General features: G+C 42.8%; 1 protein-coding gene across 1 annotated transcript in view; it reads left to right on the top strand.

Moving 5' to 3' along the window:
• PPP2R1B (protein phosphatase 2 scaffold subunit Abeta) overlaps positions 1-15,151 on the top strand; it is a 49,194-nt gene extending 34,043 nt beyond the window's left edge. Inside the window, exons 9-15 of the mRNA XM_068240936.1 lie at positions 3,975-4,109; positions 6,619-6,792; positions 7,653-7,713; positions 9,656-9,810; positions 11,084-11,226; positions 11,318-11,409; positions 12,481-15,151. Of these exons, the coding sequence (XP_068097037.1) occupies positions 3,975-4,109; positions 6,619-6,792; positions 7,653-7,713; positions 9,656-9,810; positions 11,084-11,226; positions 11,318-11,409; positions 12,481-12,497 (777 nt within the window). The 3' untranslated portion in view covers positions 12,498-15,151. The remainder of the gene's footprint in view (positions 1-3,974; positions 4,110-6,618; positions 6,793-7,652; positions 7,714-9,655; positions 9,811-11,083; positions 11,227-11,317; positions 11,410-12,480) is intronic.
• The last annotated feature ends 359 nt before the right edge of the window (positions 15,152-15,510 follow it).

Genomic DNA, 15,510 nt, shown 5'->3' with positions numbered 1-15,510 from the left:
GAGGCTGGTTGGGCACACTAACACCAGCCTCTGTTGCCCCATGGTGTGTGTCAAAGACCCCCCTGCTCGCCGCTATCCTTCCCGCAGTGCTGGCGACACGCAGCGCGTCGCCAGCACAATGTTTACTCTAGCGCTGTCTGTCAGCGCCGCTCCCCCGCCTCCTCCGCATCGCCGCTACCCGCCCTCGTCCCTTCCCTCCAATCAGCGTGAGGGAAGGGACGAGGGCGGGTAGCGGCGATGCGGAGGAGGCGGCGGAGCGGCGCTGACAGACAGCGCTAGGGTAAACATTGTGCTGGCGACACGCTGCGTGTCGCCAGCATTGCGGGGGTATAGCGGCGAGCAGGGGGGTCTTTGACACACACCATGGGGCAACAGAGGCTGGTGTTAGTGTGCCCAACCAGCCTCTGTGCCCCACTAACGTTATACAAAGCCACCTCGGGTTCTCTTTAAATCATTGCTGGACAAATTGCAGGTGTACAGCTGCTTATAGTAACGTGTCTCTACAATTACAGCTCGTAGCTTACATTGGAGCTTATGGTCAATGGAGGTAGCATCTATAAATTTCAGATTTTGGACAGGTAGTTGTTGAATTTCATATGTATTTGTCGCCCTCTGGCTTAAACGCTACTCACTTAAATTGTAACCTGTCAGATCACTCAACGAAAGCTTGTCACACATGCTTAGTGCTGTGTATCCGCAGCAAACTCATCAAAAAGTGCATCCATGCAGATTGTTCAGTAATACTGTTTCTCCAACTCTGCTGCTGGCGTAGGCACAATTCTTTATTACAAGCTATCACAATTATGACTTCAAGGTCAGATTAATGGCACAACCTGTCAGTCAATGATTCCTACTGCAAGACAGACGAGACTGATCCTTAAATCATGCATTTAGCCTCGCATGATCTCCCTGACGGGCTACTGGATTCTACTGATTATCTAAGCTATGGTTCCATGGTTCTGTAAACATATAGCCACTCTCTCTAGTGATAAAGACCTCTAACCAGCTGGTCTTTGACAGCAGGTATTTTATGTTTATTACAAGACAGACAAAACAAATAACATTTATATTGAGCTTTTTCTCCTGGTGGGTTCAAAGTGCTTAATTTGCAGCCACTAGGTCATGCTCAGTAGGCAGTAGCGATGTTATGGAGTCTTGTCCAAGGTCTCCTTACTAAATAGATGCTGGCTTACTAAACAGGAAGAGCCGAGATTCAAACCCAGGTCTCCCGTATCAGAGGCAGAGCCTCAGAGAGGGAACCTGAGGTGAGAGTGATATGGAGGCTGCAATATATATTTCCCTGTAAACAATTTGCCTGGCAGTCATGTTGACCTTCTGACATATGTAGGGCCTGAGTCAAAACCCTGAACAAACCTATGGCTACCTGTGAGTGAGTACCTGATCTGCATATGCTTGTTCAGGGTCTATGGCTAAAAGTATTAGAGGATCAGGAGGCCTACCAAGCAACTGGTATTGTTTAAAAGGAAATAAATATGGTAGCCTCCACATCCCTCTCACCTCGGGTTCCCTTTAACCAGTACACTATCCAAAGGTACAAACATGGTTATAGGTTCCAAGTGTAATTCCCCAAAAAACCTGAGATATCTGTTGGTTAGTGTACTGGGTCATCTGGTCTTGGCAACAACTGTTGATAACTGACAGATCCACCCACAAGTTGTTTGATAATTGTAATCCAATAGGCCAGACTTGTCATGGAAACTGTGAACGGTTAGCACTTCCTGTGCCTAATTTACGTTGCGCTCAGATTTTTGAATGCTTGTTAGTGTAAGGGTCAATATTGAAAAAGAATGCGACATTCAACCTGATGTATGAAGTTTAGAGAGCAGTGAGGAGCCTGTGATATCCAGCAACGTCGGACTGGAGTTAATACAATTTTTTATTAGGTAGCAACATTTTGCAGCCTTTCCCTGAATCATATCAGATTGTAGAAAGGCGAGTGAAATGTAAATTTGTAGTCAGATATAGCTCTGACTTTCTGCAGTTATTCCAGTTTATATGTTACACTAATTTTCCACTGCAGGTGATGCTCATGGCTACATTTTCTTTAACCATTTAGCAATCCTCACTATGACCTGATATGACACAGATGACAGTTGCAATCAAAGGCAGACAATATTTACAAGAATGCTTTCCAGGGTTGCTTGTTCATACAGGCTGTCCACTTCTCGCTAACCTCTGAAAATCATGGCTATAGGGTCCAACATTACAGTAGAGGGGCAGCATTGCGAGGGGTAAGAAGCAGAGCTTGCTGACTGGCACATTTTCCTGATAAGTACAAGCCTCTAGCAGTGCACTGTGCTTTTCCCAGGGCAAATCGTATCATTGATTGCAAGTGATTGCAAGGTTGTTGTATCTGTTCAATAGTAGTATGGAGCTCAGTTTTTGTTGGGGGGGGGGGGGGGGGTTACTTTTTCATGTATGCTGAGGTGCATCAACACTAGAATTATTTGCATCTCACTTACCATCCCTACTTAAAAAAAAAAATCTCTAGTAACAGAGCACTTTTATTTTTTAAAATGCTTGTTCTGTAACCTCATTAATATTAATAAGCTCCATCCTTGAGGGGGTATGGCAGTTACAACTAACAGCATGAAACATTGTAATCCTAACAGCAGTTTGTCGAGACCATTTCTCCTCAACAACCGAATCTAGAAGAGGTCAGAATAACAGGAAACGGAAGGATTGCTTCACATAGAAAATATGTAATTAAGTATTAGCTAACTTGAGGGCTAGATAGTGTATCAAAAACAGTGTAAGTACTGTATAAGGACATACATTTCACCCACTAATTTTGATTTTATTTTTTTTTACTTTAGTTGGGCTTTAAGTTTTAGATATGTTAAATAGCAGTTGTTAAAGGAAAATTAATGTAAACCTATAACATAATTCATTGTGACCAAATGGAATGCTATGTGGCCTTTTTAAAGTGAATGGGAACCCATATTTAAATAAGTCAGATGCTCACCTAAGGAGAGGGAGGCTCGGGGTCCCATAGAGCATCCCCTCTCCTCTACCATATCGGTATTTTACTGTTTCGGTCAAATACCGCTGTTTCCTGGCTGAAATATCTATATCTATATATATATATCTATATCTATATATATATATATATACATCTATATATATATATCTATATATATATATATATATATATATCTATCTATCTATCTATCTATCTATCTATCTATCTATCTATATATATATATATATATATATATATATATATATATATATATATATATATATATATATATATATATATATATATATATATATATATATATATATTATTTATATCAGTCCAGGAGCGATTTGAGCCCACCAACAGAAATCTCTGTTGGTGGGCAGAAAGGGGGGGGGGGAGCAAATCACTCCTGTGCTAAGTTATTATGGCTAATCCTGCTGCTGCACAAGTCCCGGCTGTGTTAAATACTATTCCCCCTCCAGGCCACCATGGATGGTGGGGAATGAAATAATTCGACGTCCAGCAATTGTGTTTTAAAAGTAACTTCAGCCACTCCCTGTGCTCCCAAGTCTCCTGCGCTGGATTCACTTTGTTCGACCATGGAGGCTGCTATAGTTATTTCCGTTTCAGTTGCCTGGTGTCCTTCTGATATTTAATGCATCAGTAGTGTCTGAATCATACACCTGACACAAGCATGCTGCTGCTAATTCACTCAAACATCTGATCTGATGCTTATTCAGGGTCTATTTCTAAAAGTATTAGAGGCAGAGGATCAGGAGGACAGCCAGGCATTTTGCATTGTTTAAAAGGAACCTAATATGGCAGCCTTTATATCCCTCTTCCTTACAGGTGTCCTTCAATACTTGAGGTGGCCATATCCCTGACAACACACAGTGCATGCTGCTTGCCTTATTTGGATCTAATCAGTAACATAAAAAGTATGATTTGAATCCTTTTATAAATTTGATTTTCTGTGTTCTTTGTGTAGGAGCTGGTGTCTGATACAAACCAACACGTGAAATCTGCACTGGCCTCTGTAATCATGGGATTATCCACAATCCTAGGCAAAGAAAATACAATTGAGCATCTCCTACCGCTTTTCTTGGCTCAGTTGAAAGATGAGGTAACCTATAATTTATTCCTTTTGTCAAGTCCAAAGATTTACCTGTGCGTTTCAAATGTATTGTGTGCCAAGAGCGTTCAAGCCTCTTTTCAGAATGTGATGATTAGCTACCCATGACCTTGTTTGATCTCTAATACAGATGGAGTTTGTGTAGAGATTTATTTATATATATTTATACTTTATCTGCTCTTGTACCAGTTTAATGCCTAGTACACGGCATACAATTTTCTGTTATGCTGGGAATACACGGTTTGTACTGCTCGATTGAGCCATTAGATGGCTCAATTGATGATTTCCAACATGTCCGATCACCCGCCGGATCGATTCCGCGCTCGATACCGCTGGCGGGACAATGGAAAAGATAAGGAAAATGAGCAGAAGATAAGAGAATCACTGCGGGAACCGATCCGTCGGCATAATCGAGCGGTACCGTGTATTCCTGGCATTAGATTGTTATGTAAAGGTGGCCATACACTGGTCGATCTTCCTTCAGATCGACCAACAGATAGATCCCTCTCTGATCGAATCTGTATGGCTGCCTTTACTGCAAACAGATTGTGAATCTATTTCAGCATGAAATCGATTCACCATCTGTGGAGCTGCCACCGCCCCCCCTCCTCCCCCCATGCTTACATTACCTGATCCGGCTGGCGCGAGTCCCCCGGTCTCTGATGTCTTCTTCTCCGCGCTCGACTCCAGGGTTCCAGCTTCACTTCACTTTCTGTCCAGGGAAGTTTAAACAGTAGAGGGCGCTCTACTGTTTAAACTTCTTGTCGGGACAGGAAGAAGTGAAGCCTGCCGGAACCCAGCGGAGAAGGAGCAGCGGGGACGCGCGCCGGTGGAACCAGTAATGTATTGCCGCTAGCGTTGGTCGTCGGCATTCGAACGCCGCTATCGACGCACTCCCGAACTGGCGATCGAGCGAAATCTTCCGCACGGACGGAACGATCGATTTTGGACGGAAATCGATTGTTCAGTCAGCGTTTGCACAACGATTTAACAGCAGATTCGATCAGTGATCAAATCTGCTGTATATCGGCGGGAAAATCGTTTGGTGTATGGGCCCCTTAAACTGGCCATACACTAGGCCTATTCCCCGCCGATCGACAGCAGATTCGATCACTGGGATCAAATCTGCTGTCACATCGTTCACACTAAACGGTAAATTTCAATCTATTTTGTCCTGAAATAGATCGATCCCGCCGTGCAGAAAATTACCGTTGATCGCCCGCGGGTAGGGAGCGCGTCGCTAGCGGCGTTCGAGTGCCCGACGACCGACGCAATAGCGCGGCAATACATTACCTGCTCTGCCGGCACTACTCCCCAGGTCTCTGCTGTTTTCTCCGCTCTGGTCTCCGGCATGATTCACTTTTTCCTGCCCGGTAGGAAGTTTAAACAGTAGAGGGCGCTCTACTGTTTAAACTTCCTGCCGGCCAGGAAGAAGTGAAGCATGCCGGACCTGGAGACCAGACCAGAGCGGAGAAGAAGCTGCGGGGACGGAGAGGGACTCGGCACCGGCCGGAACAGTTAATGTATGTGCGGCGGGGGGGGAGGGGACCAGCAGCAGCAGCACCTCCACCACCACCACAGATTGTGAACGGTCTCAGGCTGAAATCGGTTCACAATCTGTTTGCAGTAAGGCAGCCATACGATCCCTCTCTGATAAGATTCTATCAGAGAGGGATCTATCTGTTGGCCGAATCTGATGGCAAATCGACCAGTGTATGGCTACCTTTAAGATTTTCTGTAATTAGATTATTTTCTGGTCATTATCTCTAGTGCATTGTCTTCTGATTATCTCCTGCTGAGTAGAACATTGCCGAATTGCTAGGCAGATGGATGGTTAGATAATTTCCAACATGTTGGAATCTATCGGGCAGGTAAATCTAACAGAAAATTGTATGGTGTGTACCTAGCATTAGTCCATGTCTAGAAACTGCAGGTGGAAACATATTTCCTCACTAGAAGCAGTATGCCTTTCAAACTCTGTTCTTATGTCCCTGCTGTACAATCTCCCTTATCAGATGGGAGAAGATGAAGTAAAACGCATGAAGAGTCCAGTGGCATAAGTATCCAGTCCTCAGTGTTCTGGCTAACAGCACTACAATTGCGCTCTGGGAAAAAATCGAAACATGCTAATGGAAAAAGTGCACCACAATTTACATGTAAATCACGGTACAGTAGTGATGGGCAAAGCGGCGGCGGTCTGCTTGTTCAAGCGGATCGCGGCTAGTGGAAAAGGGCCATTAAGCAGTCTATAAAAGGTTGAACCTCCCTGGTGGTATGATTATTTCCAGATTTAGGATCTAAAAGCGGTGTCATTTTTTTCACAAGATTTTAGACCCTAAATTCAGGAAAAACATACATACCTCAGAGAGATCTACAGCAGCCCCTGCATATAATTCACTCAGGCTCGGGATTACCGCTCTGAGTGGCAGATTTCCATCCAAAGCCTGACTCTGCATTACCGATGAGGAGGTTAATATTTTTCATTATGTTTACTTTTTAGTGCCCAGAAGTTCGGCTAAACATTATATCTAACCTGGACTGTGTGAATGAAGTGATTGGAATACGCCAGCTTTCTCAGTCGCTCTTACCAGCCATTGTCGAGCTTGCTGAAGATACCAAGTGGAGAGTCCGGCTGGCAATCATAGAGTACATGCCTCTGCTTGCTGGTCAGCTGGTAAGTACTAGTTAAAGTAGTAATAAGATTATTGTGCTAGGGTACTTCCTGTGTGCAGTAACAGCACGTTGTCATCCTTTGTGCCCAACGCTGCAGATACATGCTTATTTGTCCAGCACCTGTCATCCCAGGTATCATAGCATATAGTGGCTGGATAGTGTACTGGTGAAGGGCACCGCCTTTGACATAGGAGACCAGGGTTCAAATCCTGGCTAGGGTCAGTATCTATTCAGTAAGGAGTTCAAGGCAAGACTCCCTAACACTGCAGGGTGGCCTCTTGAGTGCGTCCCAGTGGCTTGAGCACTTTGAGTCCGACAGGAGAAAAGCGCTATACAAATGTTCAGATTATCGGATTATTATCCCTCCTTTTCCTCTCCATAGGACAGCAAATGCTTGCTTGGCTATAGCGGAGCAGCATCTGTATAGCACTCATCTCCAGAATTGTCGCCTTAATGATTGTCTGGTGACAAATTGAGCATGTTGCTCAAATCTGCTACTGTATGGGTCATCTTCTAACCCTTTGCATCCAGTCTATTTGTAGAGTAGTAGCTGTTGTAATTCTGAAGCTTCTTGACTTTGCTAACATCTCCCACAGACTGGCTGGAAGTGGTACATTTTACATCGTAAAAACCAGTAATTGGAGATGGTCAGTAAAATGCACATAATTCTCATTTGCCTACTGAATTTGTTTGGCCCCATTCCAAGCTGCCTTAAATGACCAACTTTACCTGAATTTGTTTTATTATTAATGAACATACTAAAAAAAACAAAAACACAATGTTAATGCAAATGTTTACATTTTAAATCCAACGTTTAGCGCATTGCTCTGTGTAACTTGGTCCCGCCTTCTGTTTCTACAGGGCGTTGAATTCTTCGATGAAAAGTTGAATTCTTTGTGTATGGCTTGGCTTGTTGACCATGGTAAGTGCTTCAGATGTGCCAAGATAACGTCTCTGTCTTACATCTTGTGGCTGGTTTAATCAGCCTCCAATTCTTTTATGATAATGAGTCTTAACGGGAACTACAGTTGACATCACTGTTAGACTGGATTTCACAAAAGCGCTTTGATTTTGGCAGTTTTTCTATCATAAGAGTGCATGGCAGCTCTAGAATTGCACACTCATTTAAATACTTGGAGTCTTCTATTTCCATCACAGCACAGCTCTGAACTGAATTCTTAAACCTTCTAAAGTCGAGGCTCATAATTGGTTACTTTAAACTGGTAAATGTTTTTAAATTTCTCCATGTAATGCTATCTTTTTTTTATGGACCTATTAAAGAAAAAAGCCATCTAAAGCGACTTAACTTATGGCATGTCTGACCTGCTGTGATAATTCATTTGACAGTGGTGCAGGTTGGTTTCGGTGCAAAGAACAGGGTACCTCAGGCTTCAGTTATATGACTAAGATTTTGTCAGTGGTTGTCCTTCCTCATTCGCCTTCACCACCACCCCTAACGTAAACAGTTTCCTGACTTCTACTCCTCCCTCCTTGTTAATCTCTTTCTGACACCTAACCCTCACCCTAACAATATTAAATAAATTCCGATACATGTGCCTTCCATTCACCCTAAAGCCGCATCTACACGCGTAGATGCGGCCGCGATGTTCCTTATCAATCGAGCCGATGATGCGGCTCGATTGATAAGATCCGACAGGACGGATCTCCTCACCGCCGATTCCCTGCTCGTTCCCCGTGAGGGGACAATGGCAGGGAATCGAGCGGAAGATAAGCGGGGACGAGCGGGAAATCGAATCCGGCGCATGCGCGGCGAGCGGGGACGCAGTGTGGCAACAGTGGGGTTGAGGAGAAGATTAAAAGACTTTTGACTATCCAGAGGGTTAAGCATCTAACTTTTTTTTTTTTTATAATAGGCAGCAATGCTGGAGGCTGCTTTTATTTGGTACCAATGGTCTCGCTCGTAGGACCACGGCTCTGTCTTTGGGGCCAATCACTGCACTCGCTCAGTAGCAGTGACCTATCAGGCGTCTAACAGGTCACTGCTACTGAATGAATGCAGTCATTTGCCCTAATAAACAGAGCCATGGTCCACAAGATCAGTGGCAACAATTACCAGCAGCCTTCAGCATTGCCGCTTATTCCATTGGACACACGACAGCCCTCTGCTCCTATCGGAACTGCATCCCGCTTCGCTCGCTGCCGTTATTGATACAAGTATTTCTGTCCTGTTCAGTAAGCCAGCACCTATTCAGTAGGAGTCCTTGGGCAAGACTTCCTAACACTGCTACTGTCTATATAGCGCGTCCTAGTGGCTGCAGTTCTGGTGCTTTGAGTCCGCCATGAGAAAAGCATGATGCAAAATGCAGTTGACAGAATAAATACTAAGACAAACCTATTCCCTTTGAGCTAACATTTTTGTGTATCTGTAAAAGGGAGTTTTCTGAATACATATTGGGCACTTTTGTCTGATTGCAGTTTTGTGGCAGTAATGTGCACCATTTTTCCTTTTGCTTTGTGCCAGGTTGTTTGTGAGCTGAGTTCCAAAGCAATAATGTCAACCATGGGCTAAATTGCCTGCAACAGTCGCACTGTGCTACAGAGTTATTACCTCGCTCTTTAAAACCAAGCATAACATTACTAAATTACTGTTAGTGTGTTATTTTACTAAACTTTGTGTTTTGCCTGATATTTCAATCGATGTGACTGTGCTCATTTAGTGTGAAAAGCATCTAGCCAATATAATGGTGCTTCTGTGGCATTGTACCTGAACAATCAGCACTATATGCTCAGATTGGTAAGCTTGTGCTATCTAGCTGCTGTATGGAATACTGTATGTATATTAAATAGTGCAGGCCTTTTACTTCAACAGAAAATTTAAAAATACTATTTTTTTTTCTCCCAAGTTTATGCCATCAGAGAGGCGGCAACCAACAACCTTATGAAGCTAGTGGAAAAATTTGGTGCGGAATGGGCGCAGGATACCATTGTGCCAAAGGTTCTTGCCATGGCAAATGACCCAAACTATCTTCATCGAATGACAACCCTCTTTTGTGTCAATGTGAGTATACAGAGCAGGTGTTAGGGAAGTTCCAGCGTGCTCAGAGGAAATGCAGTGGGAGGTTTTATGGTGCACAAAAGTGGTCCAATGGGAGGGCTCAGAGTTCACAACGTGGTAGAGATGGCAGAGTGGGAGGGTCCCTTGTACATATAGTAGTATTAATACACTGGGATTGCCAAGAAAAACTCGACAACTTTTACCCATGGAGGAACGAATATCATCTTTGTATCAAGTTGAGTTTCTGTGTATAGCTAGGTATGTGAAATAGTACAGTTTGGATTTCTGAAATTGTGTTTTTTTCAGAATGGTAATAGTGGAAATCAAGCAATATTTTCATCCATTGTGACCAGAAATTAAACCCTGGTCTAAAGAAGTGTCATATTTATGAAATAATTGGCACACCATCCCAAGCCAAGTTTTCGATCAGAATAACAGTGCATGTGACTTTCAGCAGCCTCTAATGGCTGGAGGGTGCAGCAAGAAGTCTTCTTAGCCCCAGTAGACCTCTAGACGCACCCTCCCGCCTTTAGAGGCTGCTGACAGGTCACACGCACTCTGTTAGTCTGATAGAAAAGTCTACTTCACACTTTCCCCTGGGCAGTCTCTAGAGACAGTAAGAGGGGTGGGCGATGTCGACATGAACGCCAGCAGCTGCAGGCTTCTCATTGGGGCATTACAGTAGTCATAAGTTTGCTACATTGCCAATAAAAACCTAAAATGTGATCAAATGTCTATAGAGAATGGTATCAGTACTGCGAGGGTCATGTTTTCTTGCTATCTGACACCCTGAATGACCCCCTGTTTTATTACTTCCATCTGTTCTGCCAGTGTTTTGAAGCCTGAGCCAAGGACAGATCCTAGATACTTTGAGACCTTCACTTTCCCTCATTTCTGTCTGCAGCGACTTATAGCTTTCACTGCAGCTCTTACATGTGCTTTTTATCACGGAATAATGTGAATGCGAATACAATGTCCTGGTGTGACCCTTTGTAGCTTTAGAATTTGTCATGCCTTTTGATGGAGAATATCATGTGGGGAACATCTGCCTGGTAGCCAGGGATAAATGCAAACAGCAATACAAAAGTATTCTTTTACCAGTATTTACAAAATGTTTATTATATGGCACTTTCAAGAAAACACAATTTAACTGGCATCCTACTGAGGTCAATGTATGTGTGTATGTTTTAATGTATCTGTGTTTCTTTGCTATCTTGCACTTAATAGTCTGTTGCTGAGAATGTCTGACCTATTAATTTATGATTACTGTGTCTAGGCGCTGTCTGAAGCTTGCGGCAAGGAGATCACCACCAAGCTGATGCTTCCTATTGTAATAAAAATGGCAGCTGACCAGGTGGCAAACGTTCGTTTTAATGTGGCTAAATCGCTGCAAAGGATTGGACCGGTCCTGGACAGCAAGTACGTATATACATTTGTCTCTGTTCTCTGAACCAGAGCCCAGTCTGCAGGGCCTATATGAAATATTGATGCTATGCTTTTTGCTTTCCAGCACCCTCCAATCAGATGTCAAGCCTGTATTGCAGAAGCTGGGCCAGGATGACGATATAGATGTGAAATATTTTGCACAAGAAGCAATGACTGGTAAGTGTGAAAATGTAAATTCTAGTTTCGCTGAGCGAAAAAAGAACAGAAATGCTATAGACCCAATACAAGTGTTTTATAAAACGTTACTTTCCTGCATATGTTCTTTACATAAACCATACTTACAGCAGACAATACACAGAATATTTACTGTATATTGCGCTTTTCTCCTGGTGTACTCAAAGCACCAGAGCTGCAGTCACTAGGGCACACTCTATAGGCAGTAGCAGTGTTGGGTAGTCTAGCCCAGGGACACCTTCACAGAATATGTGCAGGCTTACTAAACAGGAAGAGCCGAGATTATAACCCTACTATCCAGTCCAGGAGCTCAGTGGAATCGTGCGTTTGAGAGTCTGTCTGTTGTAGCCACACAAACGTCAGTCACTGATGCCATTGACTGCAGACAGCCTATACCCAGATACTACTGAAGTACACGAGGTTGCCATATATTCTATATGCAAAGCGCAAGATCTTAAACTGTACACTCCTTCCCCCTGGTCTTTTGCAATACACGTTTCATTTAAAGCTGCAGAGATTTTAATAAATTCCTCTAATTCTCTGTTCTCTGCACAGCAATATTACCACTAGTGTATCAGTCCCTATGTGTCTCTGGTCCATAAAGTGTTAAGAAATGGCAGAAAGGAAAAATGTGTACATTAACTTGCCCTATAGATCCCAGGTTTACAACATAAGGCACACTTGCGCCAAGGGGGACTTATGTTGTTCTCAGGGTTTATTTGAATTTGCCAATTTTTTATACCGGGTGTTGAGAATTAAAAACATTATAGATCATATTTTATTAAACCAGAATAGGTTTTTAGATAACTAAAATCATAAAGGAATGTCTGGAAAGTATTCATAATCCGTTATGAAGACTTTGTACCCAATGTAAATGTCTGTCAAGGGTTACATGTGATGCTGTTTCATAAAGAGATGTATTTAATAACTCATAAGAACTGCTTCTTTGGGAGAGCGAAGTGCGCAGCCATTGTTGTTGGGCTTTTGTGACTTGTTGGAAAGTTTTCTGTACATCTTACTGCAGATATTTCACATTGTGTTTCTCTCTTGTAGTTCTTGCCTTGGCATAAGAAGCTGCCAGTAAAGTGTCCCCATTCCTATTGTGTGTCAAGAGTGTAGGAGAATGAATTTGAAACTGCCGAACAACCTTTTCAAGACCTCAAGGAAATAAAATGGCAACTACTGTTGGAAGACCACATTCCCTGCACATGTGCCTCTTCTAAAATGAAAGACTTTTTTTTTTTTCTTTAACTACTCTATTTATAATATTTAGTCATATCTTTTCAGTTCTGTTAAGTCTTATTGGTGATTTATTGCATTAACAAGGTGTTCGTGATGGCAGTTGAAATGTTTTCAGTCCTTCTAGAGTAAACCAAGTTGAGTAGTTTTAGTGGCGAGGTGCATATTGATCTAGATTTCAGATTGTGTTGTCAGCAGTGGACATCTAAATCTGTGTTCTGGAAAATGATCTATATCTAACCATTGTGTACAAAATAACAGTGTGACAAATCCTCTAGCTGGCCTAGAATTTCTCGGTTGTTGTCTTGGAGATTTTTCAACCACTAACTGATTAAAGGTATTTTCCTGGCAGCTACACACAGCAAGAAAACTACAGACTTGGCTAAATGTTATGATTTCTTCTGTCTATCATATTGTTATGGGTATAAGCATTATGTGATTACTCATTCCACTGTCCAAGAATCCCCTGTTCCCATTCTCACATCCAGACATTAATGGGCTGCAGTGCTTTTACTTGCGCAGTAGCACTTTAAACTTTCACACATTTAATGACTAGTCAAATCCCCAGCTGTTTTTTTTTTTTTTTTTAGCTTAACCTCCCTAGCGGTATGCCAGAGCTACACTCAGGTTAGCCGCCGGGAGCTCAATGCAGAGTGTAGCGCACAGTGGGCGTTTTTACTCACCTCCTGGAGGGATCCAGACGTCAGTAGGCGTTCTCCTTCTTGTCCTCCGAGGCTCTGATTCACTCTGGTGAGATCGCCGTCATTGATCTCACAACAGTTACAGCGCCACCTGTAGGACCGAGGTAAAATTGCAGCACTGAAACCCAGGGAGGTGAGTGAGAGCAGGGGCTTCTGGTGGCATGATGATTTTCCTGATTTTTAGAGTCTGAAACGTGCTGAAAAGACCCTAAAATCCGGAAATAATCATACTGCCAGGGAGGTTGATGGAAAACTGAGCTAAATGGGAGAAAAAAAGCATTTATACTTACCTGTAGCTCCTTCACTGTCCTCCCGGGACACTCTGTTGTCCCGCAGTCCGCTCCAGTAAATTTGCTAGTTGCGCTGAACTGCGCATGGGTGGTCCTGGATATGCGCCTCCCCAGATTGCACTCCCGTGGCAGGGAGCATTCTGCGAAGTTAGTCTTTAAAAACCGCATGTGCAGAATGCTCCCAGTGATGGGAGTATGATCAAGGGGTGCACATGGCCAGGACTGCACATGTGTACTGGAGCATGACTGCAATTTACCAGAGCGAACTGAGATAATTGAGTGGTTTCAAAGGGCGAGAAGGGAGTCCATAGTCTACAGAGGGCTGGATGAAGTCCCAGGTAAGTATACATGCTTTTCTTGCTTTTATCTCCGATACAATTTTAAGTCTGAGATTTTTTGTTTTGAAAAGTGTGAGAATGGGTTATAATGTTGCGTTTGTCCTCCCTGGAGCAATTTAACCCCACTTCCTTTCTCCTGGGACCATCATGATGCTTTGTGGTTTTGATTAAAAACTTGGAAGTCCTGTAGGAGTACAGGTTCCCTACAGTCCTCTACAGGAATGAGGTTCAGGAATAAAAACTAGTACTAGAACAGAAATAAATACTAAAACATTCAAGTTTTTCTAGCATACTAATACTTCCATAAATATATTGTTCTCTATTAGGATGACATTGGCATAGTTCTGTTACTTTACATACTTCAGAGTAAAATAAAGGCCTGGAATAATTTTTTGCTGAAATCCATATAATCTAACATACTAACAAAGAAGATTTCTTTCCTTAATTAAAAGTGGTGTTTTACTTTTATAAGGAGGTAAGGTCAATTCAGAAGCGTCACTGGAGCAAATGATAGCCAGTGGCATTGACTGGTGCTGAAGTATATTAATACACAGGGAGCAACTGTTATCTTAGAAGAGGTGGTATTGCATTATATACTCCCACCCACCTGTAATTCTTTGTTTAAAAAAAAAAATCTAAAAAATATCTACCAAGGCCAGTCTCCATTTTTCATGATGGTTATTTAACTGACCTGTACACTGGAATGAATGTTCAGTACTTGAGCATGTCTGGTCACAGCAGTGTCCTGGCAGAAGAGGTGTGTATCTGGTCTGTTAGATTACTATCTCTGCTATGATGTAGGCTTGGGGTGGTGAGGCAGCAGGTGGTTTTGAATCTAGGAGAGCAAGCTTGTGGTTTTCTAGAGCTGTAGTGGCATGGAGTGTTAGTAGTACCTCTGTGATAGACTGCATGGCCATTCATAGTTTCTCAGCAGGTCTTCTCTGCACCTAATTGTCTGGTCACATGTTTGTTTTCCTCCATTGGCAAGGTCTGCACACAGGAATTATCACAGAAAACCCTTTTATTAAAGTACAGATAGAAACTGAACTCCTCTTGCTTTGGGACCCTTTTCTGTGCAACGGCTAAATGCTGGCTGTAGAAATTTTATTGTATTTGCTTGACAAAAAGGAAATAAAGGTCAGTCCTTTGATATGAACATTCTGCTACTGCAAAATGACTCATTTATTCTCCATATAAACTTATTATTACTGCATAAATGCCACATACAAGAGACTAAAGTCTGAGGGCCGGTTCACATACGGAGCGTGAATTGCGTTTATAATTTTGTGTCACGACTTGCGTTTTGATCTCCGTTCAACATCCCCCCCCCCTAACGGTGCTGCATGCATTGCGTATGTGATTTATGCAAATCACAAAAGCTGCAGTGAGAATGATCCCATAGGGATGCATTAGCAGCAGCGCTCAAGTGTGAACCAGCGTACGTACGAAAAGGGCGTCGGGAAAAAAGGGCGCGTGGTATAAACGATAAATGGAAATATCGTTTATAGAAATTAT

This window comes from Hyperolius riggenbachi, chromosome 6, assembly GCF_040937935.1.
Source record: "Hyperolius riggenbachi isolate aHypRig1 chromosome 6, aHypRig1.pri, whole genome shotgun sequence".
In the NCBI taxonomy this organism is placed as follows: domain Eukaryota; kingdom Metazoa; phylum Chordata; class Amphibia; order Anura; family Hyperoliidae; genus Hyperolius; species Hyperolius riggenbachi.
Note: the sequence above shows the minus strand (reverse complement) of the source record. Positions and strands in the feature narration are given on the sequence as shown.